Source organism: Bacillus rossius, chromosome 8, assembly GCF_032445375.1.
Source record: "Bacillus rossius redtenbacheri isolate Brsri chromosome 8, Brsri_v3, whole genome shotgun sequence".
Classification (NCBI taxonomy): Eukaryota; Metazoa; Arthropoda; class Insecta; order Phasmatodea; family Bacillidae; genus Bacillus; species Bacillus rossius.
The window spans coordinates 3473973-3491328 of NC_086336.1; the positions used below are offsets into that span (position 1 = coordinate 3473973).

Sequence of the window (17356 nt, forward strand, 5' to 3'; positions counted from 1 at the left end):
GGAGCTACGACCCGGAGGAGGTCGTTAGCTACAAACGCCCACGTCTCGCAGCACCCTGAGCGCACCACGGAGACTGGCGGGACTCGTGTGCTGTCTGCCCGCAGCTCCCGGCCGCGGGTGCCTCGCGCGGGGGTCGAGCCACGCACCACAGACTCCGGGACCGATCCCGCACTCACGCCTGGAAGAGAGGGAACACCACCGACCCACAGCCACTCCACTCCGGGGTTCTCCGCGCTGCGGGTCAACTGTGTGCGGCCACAGGAGGTCGACAAAGGCAAACCAAAGAGGACGCAGTCGTTAAAGGCGCCTCCAAATGCGCGTGGGGCAGGCAGGCACGCCGCGGCTGTACTGGCGCCCGCGCGCGCCCGCGGTGCGACAGCCGCGTGTTCTCTCGGGGGCTCCAAGCCGGTAGTTCAGGACGAGACAGGAGCAGCTGGGGTCACACGACTCTGGCATTGACCGCAACGAGTGCAGGGGGAGGTGGGACAGTGGTGCCGGCTCTCTCTCGTATCAGGAACCCGACCGCGTAGCTGTGCGCGAAAGCAGCGAGCCCGAGCACTGGCTGTGCAAACACATGGCTAGCAGTCTCCTGGAGCGGGCGGAGGCTCGAGTGACGGCCTCTTGCGGGGAGAGCTCCCAGGGGCCGTATTACTGCGCAGTGTGTCATCTCACTCATGTCCACAAGAAATCGCCCACATCGGTTGCAGATAGCCCAAGGAAAAGAAGTGACTTCTATCGTTATTCATCACAATGCCCACAGCAGCATATGTGTTCGAGTCCCTACCGCGATCCCGCTAGAGAAACAAATTTTAACACCACCTTATAAGTAACCCAGTATCATCCTTTCGACAGACATCCACACATAAACTCTATTTCACAACAAGAGGTAGTGGGCGGCACTCCGCAGCCTGGAACTCTTCGCGGGCCCTTGGTTCGATGCTGGGTTCTGGCATCCGAACCACGAGGCCCGCAGAAGCTATGATGACAATACAGTTTGCGGCACACTGTGTCGCGGTGTTGTCTGATTAAGCAAACAGTCTGAGCAGGTCCTGAGTGAACTGTGTCAGAGTAAACTGCTGCATGTCAGTAAACGCCAGACTAACCCGGAAATTCGTCTTGCAATAAAGTAAAAATAAAATCTTTACTACATTTAATTTTGTCTAATTTAATTTCTGCCATTGTTTAAAAAGGAGGAGATGTAACAATAAATGTAACACTTCGTTCAAATAAAAACATTTATTGTGGGTAAACACATTCCTTTTTGTCTCAGTGCATGATAAGATGTTAGTTTACAAGGCTTATATTTCTCAATCCCGCAATTTTTTCCAGGGGAGGCACGTAGTGCGGCATCTGGCCGAGGAGGTGAACTTGTTACAGTTCCCTCCAATTCCATAGAAGGGGAACACTTTGCATCTGTCCATTTTCGCGTCGTAGAACCACAGCTGATACTCCATGTTGCCAACCCCCGAGTCCGTGGGCAAACCACAGCCTGCAAATAGTTACAAGATACCAACAGTGCAAACATGTCAATATTTAGGGCCTACTCTTTAAAACCAACAACAGAACATTACACTAGGACACATAATCTAATCATTTATTATACTTATAACCCTTAAAGTGTTTCACATTTTCTGATACAGCACGAAGCAATTTTCACCATTAAATATTATTTCTTTTAATCTAATTCACACCCATCTTAATTTTTTTTTTCAAAATAATTTTTAACGGCTTTTTAACAAAAGTATCAATGCATACTAGTCAACTATGTCATGCAGTTAAATTTACAACAAAAATATTTCAACGATGCTTATTCAAACGGATTTTATATTATTAAAATTTAAAGCATAGAAGAATTCCCTTCATTTTATTATTGTTAATAAATACGAACTTGTAATAGAATTAAAAGAGATTTACAGAAAATATTTTTTGTTTAATTTAAAAAATCACATTCAATTTTATTCTACTGAACTTTAGTTAAAATAGTGGTACTTATTAGCATAACATACTATAAAGTAAGTTCAGTATACTAAAACAAAATACATCCAAGCTTATTAGTCAAACACCATTTGTTTTCGTTTTGTTTGGATTATTAAAAAAATAATATTAGCAGCTAATTTTCAAATACCTACCTAAGTTTATCACATTAAATGTCAAACTTTATTAATTATGTCATGCTCAAGCCTTATGTTATCTTTTCAGTGCATAATTTTATAAAATTAAAAAAAAAATATATATATATTTTTTTAAATTTTATTTGGTGACCTTCGTTAAAATAAAGTGGTGTTATAACCATTAGCGTATTACTGTAGAGTGAGCTACTCACAGTTTATGTCTTGCATTCCACTTCGGTAAAAACTGTAATAATCAGCACAGCTTCCGACTATCACCACAAAGCTGCAGGCAAGAAACAGTATACACTGCTTGGCAGAATACATCTAAATAGTTGCCTGTCTTCGATACCAACTGCTCCAATAGGATACTGATGCTCCTATGGTATGCTATACAATACTCAGTTAATACATTTAGTCGCACACTCAGATTGCTTGTACATAATGCTTTTATACTGTCTGTCCCCTTCTGTTATATTATTCTTCCTCACAAATCAATTCACACGCTGAAGCTTACGAATATCGTTGTACGAGCATTAGTAGCCGTATCGTATTAGCAGTGATAAAGATAACTATTCAGCACGCCATAATCATTTACATCACAGATGCGGTCATGCGGAACTGGCAGTAGAGAGACACAGGAGGAGTGATATAATGTTGCAGGAGTTTAATCTAAAAGTCAGACATAAACGGTGATATCACTAATACTCAATTTGTAACAAGTTCCTCTGGCTGCAATGATATCTTAGGTAGCGAAAACAATATTATAAAAATATAATTTAAGCATATTTAAGTTTGTCATTTTAACAAAAAATATAACAACGTTAATATTTTGTTATTGCAAACCTCATTGTAGCTGTTAGTTCATTAGTAGTAAATATTTTACTTTATGTGTTCATGTGTGCTGGAAAATATTAAATATCTTGATTATCCAGAACTCTTTTCCCAGTTCATTGTATAGGTACCACCTCTTATTCCACAAAGTCTTATTTTTTTCTTGCTAGGTAAACTTTAACAACTGATTTAGTATTAGATCGTATATGCCGAAGGGATTTATAAAAAAATAAATCCCGTTATGTAATAATTTTGACGCGTTCTTAATTTCTTGGATTTTATAATATACATTAAAAATTAAATTATAAATAGCAGCAAAACAACCAAATGGCGTATAAAATATAATACAAGTTTATAAAATAAGTCTTTTTTTTTTTACCAAATTGTGCTTTTTAAAAACATGTTTTCAACTTAATGTAATTACATCCACCATTAATTTTTTAATGTAAAATTAGATTGTTTGGTATATATGATTCTATCATTTGTCTTGAGACCCTGTGATTCATTTTTAAAGTTTGCAGTTCCGCTGTGCAACAGTGTTATCTTATTTCAGTGTTTATTGTAACTGTCATACATAAATCAAATCAACTCTGATTTCCTGAAACAGTTGCAGTAAAGAGAGCGCTGTTGGAACAGACCCCAGAGATATCATGATGTCCCCGTGAGTACTCTCTCTCCTGCCGGGCATCACTACTCTATGCCCCACAGACTCACTTTTAAATACTCTATATTAATGCACATTGTTTCCCTTCTCTTTGCCAATGTTTGTTGCAGTTGCACAGAGCCGCACGTACGAGCACGGCTATTTGCTTAAAGGCGTTTACAGTAAACATTTTTTGCTCTCAAGATGTTTGCTCTAAGGTTTTTGCACTAAAACTTGTCTGCCCTTAAGGTTTTATTTCTTTAACGTCGTTTTGCCATAAATGTGTCTGCCCTTAGTAGTATATATTGGTATGTCCTGCAGCAGGGTCAGGGTGCGGATTGTGATTGTCGGCAGCCATCTTGGATCGTGACGTCACGGCGGCCATTTTAGTATCAAATTTCCTCAAAAATAACTCACAGTTCCCTTTTTTTTAGGGAATGATTCCCGTTTTGAGGGTAAATTATCGTTTTATTCCTTAAAAATTCCAGAGGCTTGGAAAGTCCTCAAAGCGGCTCAAAGTCCTCGTCTACAAGCCGCCATAAGCCGCCAAAGTCATAACCTCGACCAATAAAAATGTAATGGCCACCATTGTAAACTGAGACATCATCGTTGCAATTTTCCTTAGGCCGCCATATTGAAAATCCGTAATATTTATGCTGGAAATTTGAGAAAATTTTAAAATTAATAAAATTTTAGTAAAACTTTTTGCACTTTTGACAATCGTCCGCCATCTTAAAAATCCCTATTTTATATGATAGAATACCAGGAAAAATTTAAAATTAATAAATAATTTTTATAATAAAATTTTAATAAAAATGTTTTGCCTATTTGTAATTACGACTTCATGTCCACCATATTGAAAATCCGTAATTGTTTACTAAAAAATTCAGAAAAATTTAAATTTATAAAAAAAATTTACTTAATAAATTTTAATAAAAAAACCCACCAACATTATACTTTTATCATTACCATATATTAATATGGATGATGCCTCTGGTGATTCACCGCAATGGTTTGTGAAATCTCTGACTTGTCTTTTTATTCTATTCTACAGTGATAAAGAAGGGAAAACTTTGGAATATTAAATAAAGACTTTATATAGCTGGTTGTTACATGGGTGGCAGGCGAAACTTGAAGAGAAACATTTGCATTAAGTTTACATTACAGACATAAATTTCAGTTATATGTTCCTAAATTATACCAAAACATTTTGCTCGTTTAGTAAACATAAATTTCCGATGCTCAAGTGAACGTGTTAGGAAGTTTGCAGAGTAAAACAAAAAAAAATGTAACTTGCTTGCAACAAAGTAACATATTTATTTAAAACTTGTACAAGGTATAACACTAAATGCTAAGTTGTAACTCCACGGATGTTCAGGAACAGCGGTGTGCTGGTGGTCAGGTTCACTTCTTGGCCTTCACCTCGCACGTGATGCGGTAGCAGGTCACCATCTGGTCCAGCTCGTTGTGCAGCGAGAACACGAGGTCCAGCGCGCCCACCAGCTGCAACAATGTTACATGCTCCAACCATTCCTTCATTGGCAACAGACAACAACATACACTTTCATAATGCTCGCAGGCTTTCACGGCCATTGTCTGTAGTAGCTCGGCTTATGGGTTGTAGCAGTGTCCTTCGCAAATAATATACCAACGTTTCGGTCAACACTGCAGTCGCCATCATCAGGGAGCAGTTACCTACTGAAGGTAACTAACTGCTCCCTGATGATGGCGACTGCAATTTCGACCGAAACGTTGGTGTACTATTTGCCAAGGACGCGGCTAAAACCCAGAAGCCAAGCTACTTCAACATATACTTTAATTTAAAAGTTAAATCATAATTAACTAACTGGTTTAAGCTAAGAATTCCATTTTAATTATAAAAATAAAGTTCAAGTTCATCCGAATGTCTTTATACATCCATAACAAACTTTTTAAATACATAAATAAAGAACAAATTCATTTTTTTTAAACTTTAACACAAAAATGATAATCATGGTATAAATAGTAGATCCACCAAATATTTTAAAATAAGCTTCACGCAACTTTGCTGTTTACACTAATCTTTCATTTGGCAGCTCAGCAATAAAAAGTTGAGAATAAAAGAAAGGCTAGTGTAAGGTTACATGTTCATATCCTGGTCTCACGACCCTGTCAGTCATGGCGGGAGTACCTTCTCAGTGATGGCGACCGGGTACTCGTACAGGTACTCCTTGTCGGCCACGAGAGGGCAGGAGCCCTGCTTCAGAGAGCTGCAGGCCTTGGCGTCAGAGAAGGCATTCACGGTGCCCATCAGAGTGGCGGTCAGCGACTTGCTGGCCTGTCCTGGAACCAGTCACACCTCGCTTGCTAGTGCACCGTGACATTCGGGACTCTTCAACCTCGCGATTGTGTAGCACGCGTTAAGGAAGCATCTTACTGTTTCCAGGCTCAATTATTATTGGCGTCAGTTTTATGCGACGTGATGTAGACGAAAACAAGTGACATTATTAAAATCATGTGCTCTTGGTTATTCCTTAACGATACCTACTCTGCAATGCGGTTGGTATGAGTTTAAAACCAGATTGGATAGGAGGTTTTACATCTCAATAGCCTTAAAGAAATTTTTTTTTGACGTGATAGCGTCTTATAAATCGATGAACGCCGGCTGCACGCACGAAAAATTGTCACGTTCCGCCTGAGCCGAGAGTGCAAGAACCGGCCAACCACCGTGCGAGAAAATCTTCTATAATATCAAACAGGTTAAGGCGGGCTTTTTAACTAATTGTTCGTGATTATATTTAAACAAATTATTTAAATTAAATTTGCAAAAACTGTAAATAATATTTTAAAATTAAAAAGTACGCATTTTTTCATCAATGTTTACTTATGACGTTGTCACGTAAAATTATCGTCCGAAAACCAACTTTACAGCCTTTTTTTTTCCAATAAATTGTTTAAGTTGTAATTAGTTGTTTGCACATTCTGTGTTTAAGTAGCTGTAACTGTTGACACTTACTGGCTTTGAAGGTAACGTTGACTGAAGCTGTATCGCCGACAGTGTACACACATTCCTGATTGGACAGATCCACTTTCTCAGGAGCGGGCGCCATATGACCTGAAACAACAGGGTGGTTCACAACAATCTCAATATACCACACATTTCTGGTATTTAGTAATCAGTTATAATTAATTTTTATTTTTCGTAATAAAAATACAAACAAGGTAAATTTATTTTCAAATTCTTGTTCTACACATATAGAGTTGTAAGCTTTGACAGTATGTGTGCCCGCATGAATGTCACCCCGTCAGACTAGCATGGAACCGCTGAGTGACAGACCACCTGTCACCGGTCCAAACCACCTGTCATGTCAGACAGACTGTGGAACAAGAATACTGGCATGGTGCATGGAAACGATCTCGTATTTAATTTTACACATGCAGTACAAAACAGTATTTATTTAAAATAGTTTTTCTGTATATATTCATAACTACTTAGTGGTTTGTGTGAGGGAGAATTGAACATCAATTCACAGCTCAAAACGTAACACAATACGTATCATTCTCTTTCTCAGGACGCTCCTCCCAAACTGAGCCAAGTTCCTGGTAACTGATTGGTTACAATGTCATATTCTTTAAATAATCCCAAACATTGTTGTAAAATGGGAAAAAATAACGTATTAAAAATAAATTATGTAAGAATAAACTATATAAAAAATATATATATATTTATTTATTTGACTAAAACTATTTATTTAATTTATATTTTGTGTGGTTTATAATAATTCATATTATGCTAATACAAATTCTATGTTTTTACTTTAAAGTAAATGTGATTACTGAAAAGTGCGGTAATGTGCTTATAAACCGATTATTTCGAATTATAATTGAACATTGAACTCTGACGGAGCTGATCACTTACACTTCTCGAACTTGGCTGCAGAAGCGGCCGCAGCCAGCAGCAAGACGAATGCAACTTGCTTCAGCATCTTCACTTACAAGCAGACTGAGTCACTTGCGAGTAGGTATGGCAGCAGCAGATGTCTTGCATCCATCGCTAATGCGCTTTTATAGTGGCTTTTGCGTGAACTTTGGTTCTCTTAACTACATCACAAACAAAGCAATACTTCTTTATCTTTAAGTATATTAACTGAAAGTGATATATCATATTAAAAATATCAATAACAGAAATACACTTATATTCTTCTATTTTAGCAGAGTAGGTTGATTTGGAAATATCTGAATTTTTAAGTTCTATTTTACAGACAAATGTTTCCGAAGAAATTATTTTTTAAGGGCACAGAGTCAATTTATTTAGGACATTGAACAGTCTTAACAAACTGGGTAAATATATACTGGGCTCAAACAAAAGTTTTCAGGAAAAATAATTTTAGAGTTACCTATCAAGCGCCCGATTAAAAAACAATTATTTTTTTATTATTTTGTATGAAGTTATTCAGAAAATTAATTTTCATTTAAATCTCTTAAAATAATTTTAAGAATGAAGATAATATTAAGGTAGGTACACAAAATTATTATTTAAAAAAATATATTACCTGTGATTATAATACTAATACAACATTTTAAATTAAATTAAATAAATAAATAATAGACAAATTAAGTTGAATTAATCAAATGTCGAGTTTCTCTCATTCTCCCTCGCTCATTTTAAATATGTATTTAACCATTACACGATTTACTCTCTAGACTTCAGAAATTCTCCACTGCAGGTAAAAAAGTATAATACATGGATGTAAATTGATGGACTTTAGTTCAGCATCTCTCTTCAGGAGCTCCTGGACCTGTCTCATCCTCACACCAGAACCTGTCTCTCCTCACACCTGGACCTTTATCTCCTCAGGACTGGACCTCTCTCTCCTCATTACTGGTCCTGTATCACCTCACACCTGGACATGTCACTCCTCACACCAGGACCTCACATCAGTACCCTCATAAGAGTTCAATTAGTATTTAAATACTTTTTATCACTTTAAATCACAAACCTAAACTATTGTTTTTTTGTCTCTCTGTGTTAAATTTGTTTTTTATTGCCCTTTTTTTCAAGTATATATATTTTACAGACTTCAAAAATCACAGTAATGTTCCTTATGATATGCAGGATGACATTTTCCGAAAATTAGAGATCATGGGTGGTTAAAACCAAGCAACAATGGGTACTTTGTCTGCATGAGAACAGGAACTGTATCTCCTCACTCCTGGACCTGTATCTCTTCACGCAAAGACCTGTCTCTCTTACACCTGGACCTTTATCTCCTCATACCAGGACCTGTCTCTCCTCACACATGGAGCTGTATCTCCTCACAAATGGACCTGTATCTCCTCACGCAACGACCTGTATATCCTCACGCAAGGACCTGTTTCTGTTCACACCTGGACATTTATCTCCTCATTCCTGGATCTGTCACTCCTCACACCAGGACCTCACATCAGTACCATCATAAGAGTTCAATAAGTATTTAAATACTTTTTATCACTTTAAATCACAAACCTAAACTATTGTTAATTTGGTCTCTCTGTGTTAAATTTGTTTTTTATTGCCCTTTTTTTCAAGTATATATATTTTACAGACTTCAAAATTCACAGTAATGTTCCTTATGATATGCAGGATGACATTTTCCGAAAATTAGAGATCATGGGTGGTTAAAACCAAGCAACAATGGGTACTTTGTCTGCATGAGAACAGGAACTGTATCTCCTCACTCCTGGACCTGTATCTCTTCACGCAAAGACCTGTCTCTCTTACACCTGGACCTTTATCTCCTCATACCAGGACCTGTCTCTCCTCACACATGGAGCTGTATCTCCTCACAAATGGACCTGTATCTCCTCACGCAACGACCTGTATATCCTCACGCAAGGACCTGTTTCTGTTCACACCTGGACATTTATCTCCTCATTCCTGGATCTGTCACTCCTCACACCAGGACCTCACATCAGTACCATCATAAGAGTTCAATAAGTATTTAAATACTTTTTATCACTTTAAATCACAAACCTAAACTATTGTTAATTTTGTCTCTCTGTGTTAAATTTGTTTTTTATTGCCCTTTTTTTCAAGTATATATATTTTACAGACTTCAAATTCACAGTAATGTTCCTTATGTTACGCAGGATGACATTTTCCGAAAATTAGATCTCATGGGTGGTTAAAACCAAGCAACAATGGGTACTTTGTCTGCATGAGAACAGGAACTGTATCTCCTCACTCCTGGACCTGTATCTCCTCACGCAAAGCCCTATCTAACTTTACACCTGGACCTTTATCTCCTCATACCAGGACCTCACTCTCCTCACACCTGAACCTGAATCTCCTCACTAATGGACCTGTATCTCCTCATGCAAGGACCTGTTTCTGTTTACACCTGGACATTTATCTCCTCATTCCTGGACCTATAACTCCTAACACCTGGACCTATATCTCCTCACTCCTGGACCTGTCTCTCCTCAACAAGGACATGTCTCTCATCACACCTGGAGCTTTATCTCCTCATACCTGGACCTGTCTCTCCTCACACTTGGACCTGTATATCCTCACGCAAGGACCTGTCTCTCCTCACACCAGAACCTGTCTCTCCTCACACCTGTACCTGTATCTCCTCACTCATGGACCTATATCTACTCATGTAAGAACCTGTCTCTCTTCACACCTGTACCTGTATCTCATCACTCCTGGACCTGTCTCTCCTCACACCTGGACTAGTCTCTCCTCACTCCTGGACCTGTCTCTCATCACTCCTGGACCTGTCTCTCCTCACACCAGAACCTGTCTCTCCTCACCCCTAGACCTGAATCTCCTCACTCCTGGACCTGTATATCTTCACGCAAAGACCTGTCTCTCTTCTAACCTGGACTTTTATTTCCTCATACCTGGACCTGACTCTCCTCACTCCTGGAACTGTATATATTCACGCAAAGACCTGTCTCTCTTCTAACCTGGACCTTTATTTCCTCATACCTGAACATGACTCTCCTCACACCTGGACTTGTCTCTCCTCACACCTGTACCTGTATCTCCTCACTCCTGGACCTGTATCTCCTCACGCAACGACCTAAATATCATCACTCAAGGACCTGTCTATATTCACACCTGGACCTTTATCTCCTCATACCTGGACCTGTCTCTCCTCACACCAGAACCTGTATCTCCTCACCCCTAGACCTGAATCTCCTCACTCCTGGACCTGTATCTCCTCACGCAAATACCTGTCTCTCTTCACACCTGTACCTATATCTCATCACTCCTGGACCTGTCTCTCAACACACCTGGACCTGTATCTCCTCACTCCTGGACCTGTATCACCTCATGCAAGGACCTGTCTCTCCTCACACCTGGACCTGTATCTCCTCACACCTGGACCTGTATCTCCTCACTCCTGGACTTGTATCTCCTCACTCCTGGAGCTGTATCTCCTCACTCCTGGACCTGTATCTCCTCACGCAAAGACCTGTCTCTCTTCACACCTGTACCTGTATCTCATCACTCCTGGACCTGTCTCTCAACACACCTGGACATGTATCTCCGCACTCCTGGACCTGTATCACCTCATGCAAGGACCTGTCTCTCCTCACACCTGGACTTGTATCTCCTCACTCCTGGACATGTATCTCCTCACTCCTGGGCCTGTCTGTCCTCACACTTAGACCTCTATCTCCTCACTCCTAGACCTATCTCACCTCACACCTGGTCCTGTATCTCCTCATCCTGGACCTATCTCTCCTCACATCTAGACCTGTATCTCCTCACTCCTGGACCTGTAACTCCTCACATAAGAACCTGTCTCTCCTCACACCTGGACATGTAACTTCTCACTCCTGAACCTGTCTCTCCTTACACCTGGACCTCTATCTCCTCACAACTGGACATGTCTCTCCTCACACCTGGACCTGTATCTCCTCACTCCTGGACCTGTATATCCTCAATCCTGGACCTGTATCTCTTCACACAAGGACTTTTACCTACTCAATGAAGGATTTGTCTATCCTCACGCATGGACCTGTATCTACTCACTCCTGGACCTGTATCTCCTTACAACTGGACCTCCAACTCCTCACTCCTGGACCTGTCTCTCCTCACACCTGGACTTGTATCTCCTCACTCCTGGAGCTGTATCTCCTCACTCCTGGGCCTGTAAATCCTCACATAAGAACCTGTCTCTCCTCACGCATGGACCTGTCTCTCCTCACACCTGGACCTGTATCTCCTCACTCATGGACCTATATCTACTCATGTAAGAACCTGTCTCTCTTCACACCTGTACCTGTATCTCATCACTCCTGGACCTGTCTCTCAACACACCTGGACTACTATATCCTCACTCATGGACCTGTCTCTCATCACACCTGGACCTGTATCTCCTCACTCCTGGACCTGTATCTCCTCATGCAAGGACATATCACTCCACACACCTGGACCTGTATCTCCTGAATCCTGGCCCTGTATATCCTTACGCAAGGACCTGTCTCTCCTCACACCTGGACTAGTCTCTCCTCACACCTGGACTGTATCTCCTCACTCGTGGACCTGTATCTCCTCACTCCTGGACCTGTATCTCCTCACACCTAGACCTGACTCTACTCACACCTGGACCTGACTCTACTCACACCTGGACTTGTCTCATCCTCACTCCTTGACCTGTATCTCCTCACGCAAGGACCTGTCTCTCCTCATGCTAGGACCTGTATCTCCTCACGCAAGGACCTTGTCTCTCCTCACGCAAGGATCTGTCTCTTCTCACACCTGGACCTGTATCTCCTCACTCCAAGACCTGTATCTCCTCACGCAAGGACCTGTCTCTCCTCACACAAGGACCTGTATCTCCTCACTCCTGGATCTTTATCTCCTCACAAATGGACTTGTCTCTCCTCACACCTTGACCTGTATCTCCTCACTCCTGGACCTGTCTCTTCTCACACCTGGACCTCTATCTCTTCACTCCTGGACCTGTATCTCCTCACGCAAGGAACTGTCTCTCCTCACGCAAGGACCTTGTCTCTCCTCACGCAAGTACCTGTATCTCCTCACTCAAATACCTGTCTCTCCTCATGCCAGTACCTGTCTCTCCTCACACCTGGACCTGTATCTCCTCACACCTGGACCTGTATCTCCTCACTCTTGGACCTTTATCTCCTCACTCCTGGACCTGTATCTCCTCACGCAAGGACCTGTCTCTCCTCACGCAAACATCTGTCTCTCTTCACACCTGGACCTTTATCTCCTCATACCTGGACCTCTATCTCCTCACTCCTGGACCTGTATCTCCTCACGCAAGGACCTGTCTCTCCTCACTCCTGGACCTGTATCTCCTCACGCAAGGACCTGTCTCTCCTCACGCAAACACCTGTCTCTCTTCACACCTGGACCTTTATCTCCTCATACCTGGACCTGTATCTCCTCACACCTGGACCTGTATCTTCTCACTCCTGGACCTGTATCTCCTCACGCAAGGACCTGTCTCTCCTCACTCCTGGACCTGTATCTCCTCACGCAAGGACCTGTCTCTCCTCACGCAAACACCTGTCTCTCTTCACACCTGGACCTTTATCTCCTCATACCTGGACCTCTATCTCCTCACTCCTGGACCTGTATCTCCTCACGCAAGGACCTGTCTCTCCTCACTCCTGGACCTGTCTCTCCTCACGCAGGGACCTGTATCTCCTCACGCCTGGACCTGTATCACTTCACGCCATAACCTGTCTCTCCTAATTCCTGGAACTGTCTCTCTTCACGCAAGGACCTGTCTCTCCTCATCAAGGACCTTTCTGTCGTCATGCCTGAATCTTGTCTCGAACTTTCACCAACACACTGCGTTTCATTTTTTTTAATGCCATTAAGTGATGTGATTAAAAATTTAGTTGACCATGTTTGTAACTGAATACTAAAATTTTACTAATCAATGTTATATGAAATAATAGTGTTAATATGTATTAGTCAAAATATCACCTAAAGAAAATGATATAATAAAGTATACTATGTTTAACAACATAAGCTTACTTTGCCTTAATTAATAGCATTAATTATGGAACATTAGTCTAAGACACAAAAAGTAATAAACGTTTACAGGATATAGGTTGGAATAGAATGAGAAAGGAGACAATTTTTGTTAGTTTGGATATAATTAATCTGTCTTCAGTCGTTTCTTAATCCAAAAAATCTCGTAAATAATAATAGGCATGAGTGCTGCTAGTTTGGCTTATATTTAGTATGTGAAACGTAAACAATATTTTATCGTTTAACTGAAATATGCTGTTATAAATATTGGAACATATGTAAAGAAATAAAAAATATCTATACCTCAAATAAAATGATTTCAAAGGAACTAAGTAATGTGCTATCCAATACGTATGAGTCAGTCTATATATAAGAGCTACAATTGCTCAGTAATGACTAGGGACACCTGTATTTCGCGATTTCATTTCATGTCATGGTATTTCACAAAACACTGTAGCTTTTTCTAAGAGTCATGGTATATTGTGAGGGTGCAGCAGTAGGGTGACCACATTCTCATTGGCCCCGTCAAGAGCGGGACGACACCTCTCACCGACCTCAGCCAATAACCACAGGAGAAAAGCTACAGTATTTTGTGAAATACCTTGACACGTAATGTATTCGCGAAATACAGGTGTCCCTAGTAATGACACATGGTTGCAAAGCCTACGCTACCACTGAGACGCTAACAGCTAGTACCACGGCACTGGAATCCTGGTCCCAGTATGGCTGCTTCGGCTCCAGTAGTAGCGCGTTGCACTTTTTTGCTATGGCCGCCATCTTTAAATCTATATTTTTAGAGGTAGAAAATCAATAGAATATTTAAAATTTATAAAAAAAAAACGAATGTTATTTTAAAGTTTATTCTGCCATTTTGAAAAAAAAATTGCCAATTTGAAAATACAAAATTTTTATGCTATAAATTCGGAAAATTTTTTGCAAATTCATTAAAAATTACATCAAATTTAGATATTAAAATTTCCAAAAAAGGTACTCAGCCAGTACGATTACATGGTGGCCAACTTGTTTTCGTATGCTGGATAAAACCATCTTGGATCCGACATACAGTTTTCTTGCTTCCGAATTATTGTTTCGTTTTAAGGGCACTGCCGCCATATTAGTTTAATTTTTACCTGTTACATGGCATTAGTATTTATTACCATGGCGCCTGCCATCTTGTAGTCCGTCTTAGCATCATCTGGAATATCTGTAATAATTAAGCTAGATATACGGAAAAATTTCCAAAATCTTAAAAAAAAAATCACCTATTAATTAAATGAATCAATCACATACAGTACTTGGTTCGATCCTTGACTCATGCAAAAAAAACTAAAACACATAGTTAATAAAAAATTGTGAAAAATCCAAAAAGATGCTTAAATTCCTAATTTTCCAGCCATATTGGATATTCGTATCAACTTAGAAATTAGAAAAAAAAATTTAATTTATCAAAAAATCAGCAAAAAATTTACTAATTGATTCGAAATATTCCTGACAACGGGCAGAGACAAGGCAGTACGAAGTTAATTAAATTGCTTAATGATGTATTAAACCGACTAAGATGGAGTGAACAATAACTAAAAAGCATTAATATAATATCAAAACAGAAGAACAGAGTCAACACACACCAAGTGCCAGTCACTCATGTGGTAAGGACCATGTGCTCGATATCCACCCTCCAAATTTGTATTTTTTTTTCTGTTGCATTGTGTAGTTAATAACTTCCGATACATGTGGAGTTAAAAGTATTCACACATGACTAATGAGCCATGCTAACCACAAAGTAGTAGAACATGTCCACGAGGCTGGACCTCATGCGCGGGGAGAGACTTGCAGGCGTGCAGAAGTGTAGGAGCGCAGGCGTGCAGATGTGTAGGAGTGCAGGCGTGCAGAAGTGTAGGAGCGCAGGCGTGCAGAGGAGCGCAGGCGTGCAGAAGTGTAGGAGCGCAGGCGTGCAGAAGTGTAGGAGTGCAGGCGTGCAGAAGTGTAGGAGTGCAGGCGTGCAGATGTGTAGGAGTGCAGGCGTGCAGAAGTGTAGGAGCGCAGGCGTGCAGAAGTGTAGGAGTGCAGGCGTGCATAAGTGTAGGAGCGCAGGCGTGCAGAAGTGTAGGAGCGCAGGCGTGCAGAAGTGTAGGAGCGCAGGCGTGCAGAAGTGTAGGAGCGCAGGCGTGCAGAAGTGTAGGAGTGCAGGCGTGCAGATGTGTAGGAGTGCAGGCGTGCAGAAGTGTAGGAGTGAAGGTGTGCAGAAGTGTAGGAGTGCAGGCGTGCAGAAGTGTAGGAGTGCAGGCGTGCAGAAGTGTAGGAGTGCAGGCGTGCAGAAGTGTAGGAGCGCAGGCGTGCAGAAGTGTAGGAGCGCAGGCGTGCAGAAGTGTAGGAGCGCAGGCGTGCAGAAGTGTAGGAGTGCAGGCGTGCAGATGTGTAGGAGTGCAGGCGTGCAGAAGTGTAGGAGTGCAGGCGTGCAGAAGTGTATGAGTGCAGGCGTGCAGAAGTGTAGGAGTGCAGGCGTGCAGAAGTGTAGGAGCGCAGGCGTGCATAAGTGTAGGAGCGCAGGCGTGCATAAGTGTAGGAGCGCAGGCGTGCAGAAGTGTAGGAGTGCAGGCGTGCAGAAGTGTAGGAGTTCAGGCGTGCAGAAGTGTAGGAGTGCAGGCGTGCAGAAGTGTAGGAGTGCAGGCGTGCAGAAGTGTAGGAGTGCAGGCGTGCAGAAGTGTAGAAGTGCAAGCGTGCAGAAGTGTAGGAGCGCAGGCGTGCAGAAGTGTAGGAGCGCAGGCGTGCAAAAGTGTAGGAGTACAGGCGTGCAGAAGTGTAGGAGCGCAGGCGTGCAGAAGTGTAGGAGCGCAGGCGTGCAGAAGTGTAGGAGTACAGGCGTGCAGAAGTGTAGGAGTGCAGGCTTGCAGAAGTGTAGGAGCGCAGGCGTGCAGAAGTGTAGGAGTACAGGCGTGCAGAAGTGTAGGAGTGAAGGTGTGCAGAAGTGTAGGAGTGAAGGTGTGCAGAAGTGTAGGAGTGCAGGCGTGCAGAAGTGTAGGAGTGCAGGCGTGCAGAAGTGTAGAAGTGCAGGCGTTCAGAAGTGTAGGAGTGCAGGCGTGCAGAAGTGTAGGAGTGCAGGCGTGCAGAAGTGTAGGAGTGCAGGTGTGCAGAAATGTAAGAGCGCAGGCGTGCAGAAGTGTAGGAGCGCAGGCGTGCAGAAGTGTAGGAGCGCAGGCGTGCAGAAGTGTAGGAGCGCAGGCGTGCAGAAGTGTAGGAGTACAGGCGTGCAGAAGTGTAGGAGTGCAGGCGTGCAGAAGTGTAGGAGTGCAGGCGTGCAGAAGTGTAGGAGTGCAGGCGTGCAGAAGTGTAGGAGTGCAGGCGTGCAGAAGTGTAGGAGTGAAGGCGTGCAGAAGTGTAGGAGCGCAGGCGTGCAGATGTGTAGGAGTGCATGCGTGCAGAAGTGTAGGAGTGCATGCGTGCAGAAGTGTAGACTCGAGGCACGAGACACCAATACGCCTCCACGCCAATACGTGACAACATGGCACCGCACGTGACAAGTACTTGCTGGAATGGCTTCAGAGTACGTTAAAAACATTTAAAAAATTAAAAAATATAAACGAATATTAAAATTATAAACAAAAATATTAAAAACAATTTTGGCTTGTGCTATAACTCTATACTTGCAGAATAAAGGAGAATTCGAAATGCAGGCATAAGCTGTTTTTGTAATATATTTGTTCTATATTTTGTTTTTTAATTTTTTTTTGTGATTCACTGTTATTGATTTCATAAAATGTGCGATAGTTTTCTCTGTGTACTACCGAT

At 41.7% G+C, this 17356-nt stretch overlaps 1 protein-coding gene across 1 annotated transcript; it reads right to left on the bottom strand.

The window, feature by feature from the left end:
- Nucleotides 1-4878: 4878 nt before the first annotated feature.
- LOC134535272 (uncharacterized) lies at nt 4879-7607 on the bottom strand. Its single transcript, XM_063374343.1, has 4 exons — nt 7484-7607; nt 6581-6679; nt 5756-5907; nt 4879-5088 (listed from the first exon to the last, which is right to left on the bottom strand). Exons 1-4 carry the CDS (start codon nt 7548-7550, stop codon nt 4990-4992), a joined length of 417 nt encoding a protein of 138 aa, XP_063230413.1. The 5' UTR covers nt 7551-7607; the 3' UTR covers nt 4879-4989.
- Nucleotides 7608-17356: the final 9749 nt, after the last annotated feature.

Bases quoted from the DNA above. Each gene is read 5' to 3' on its own strand.
- LOC134535272 (XM_063374343.1), bottom strand. From the start codon at position 7,550: ATGCTGAAGCAAGTTGCATTCGTCTTGCTGCTGGCTGCGGCCGCTTCT. The intron at 5,908-6,580 runs GTAAGTGTCAAC...GACTGGTTCCAG, and splicing joins CAACGTTACCTTCAAAGCCA to GACAGGCCAGCAAGTCGCTG. The intron at 5,089-5,755 runs GTACTCCCGCCA...ACATTGTTGCAG, and splicing joins CGGTCGCCATCACTGAGAAG to CTGGTGGGCGCGCTGGACCT.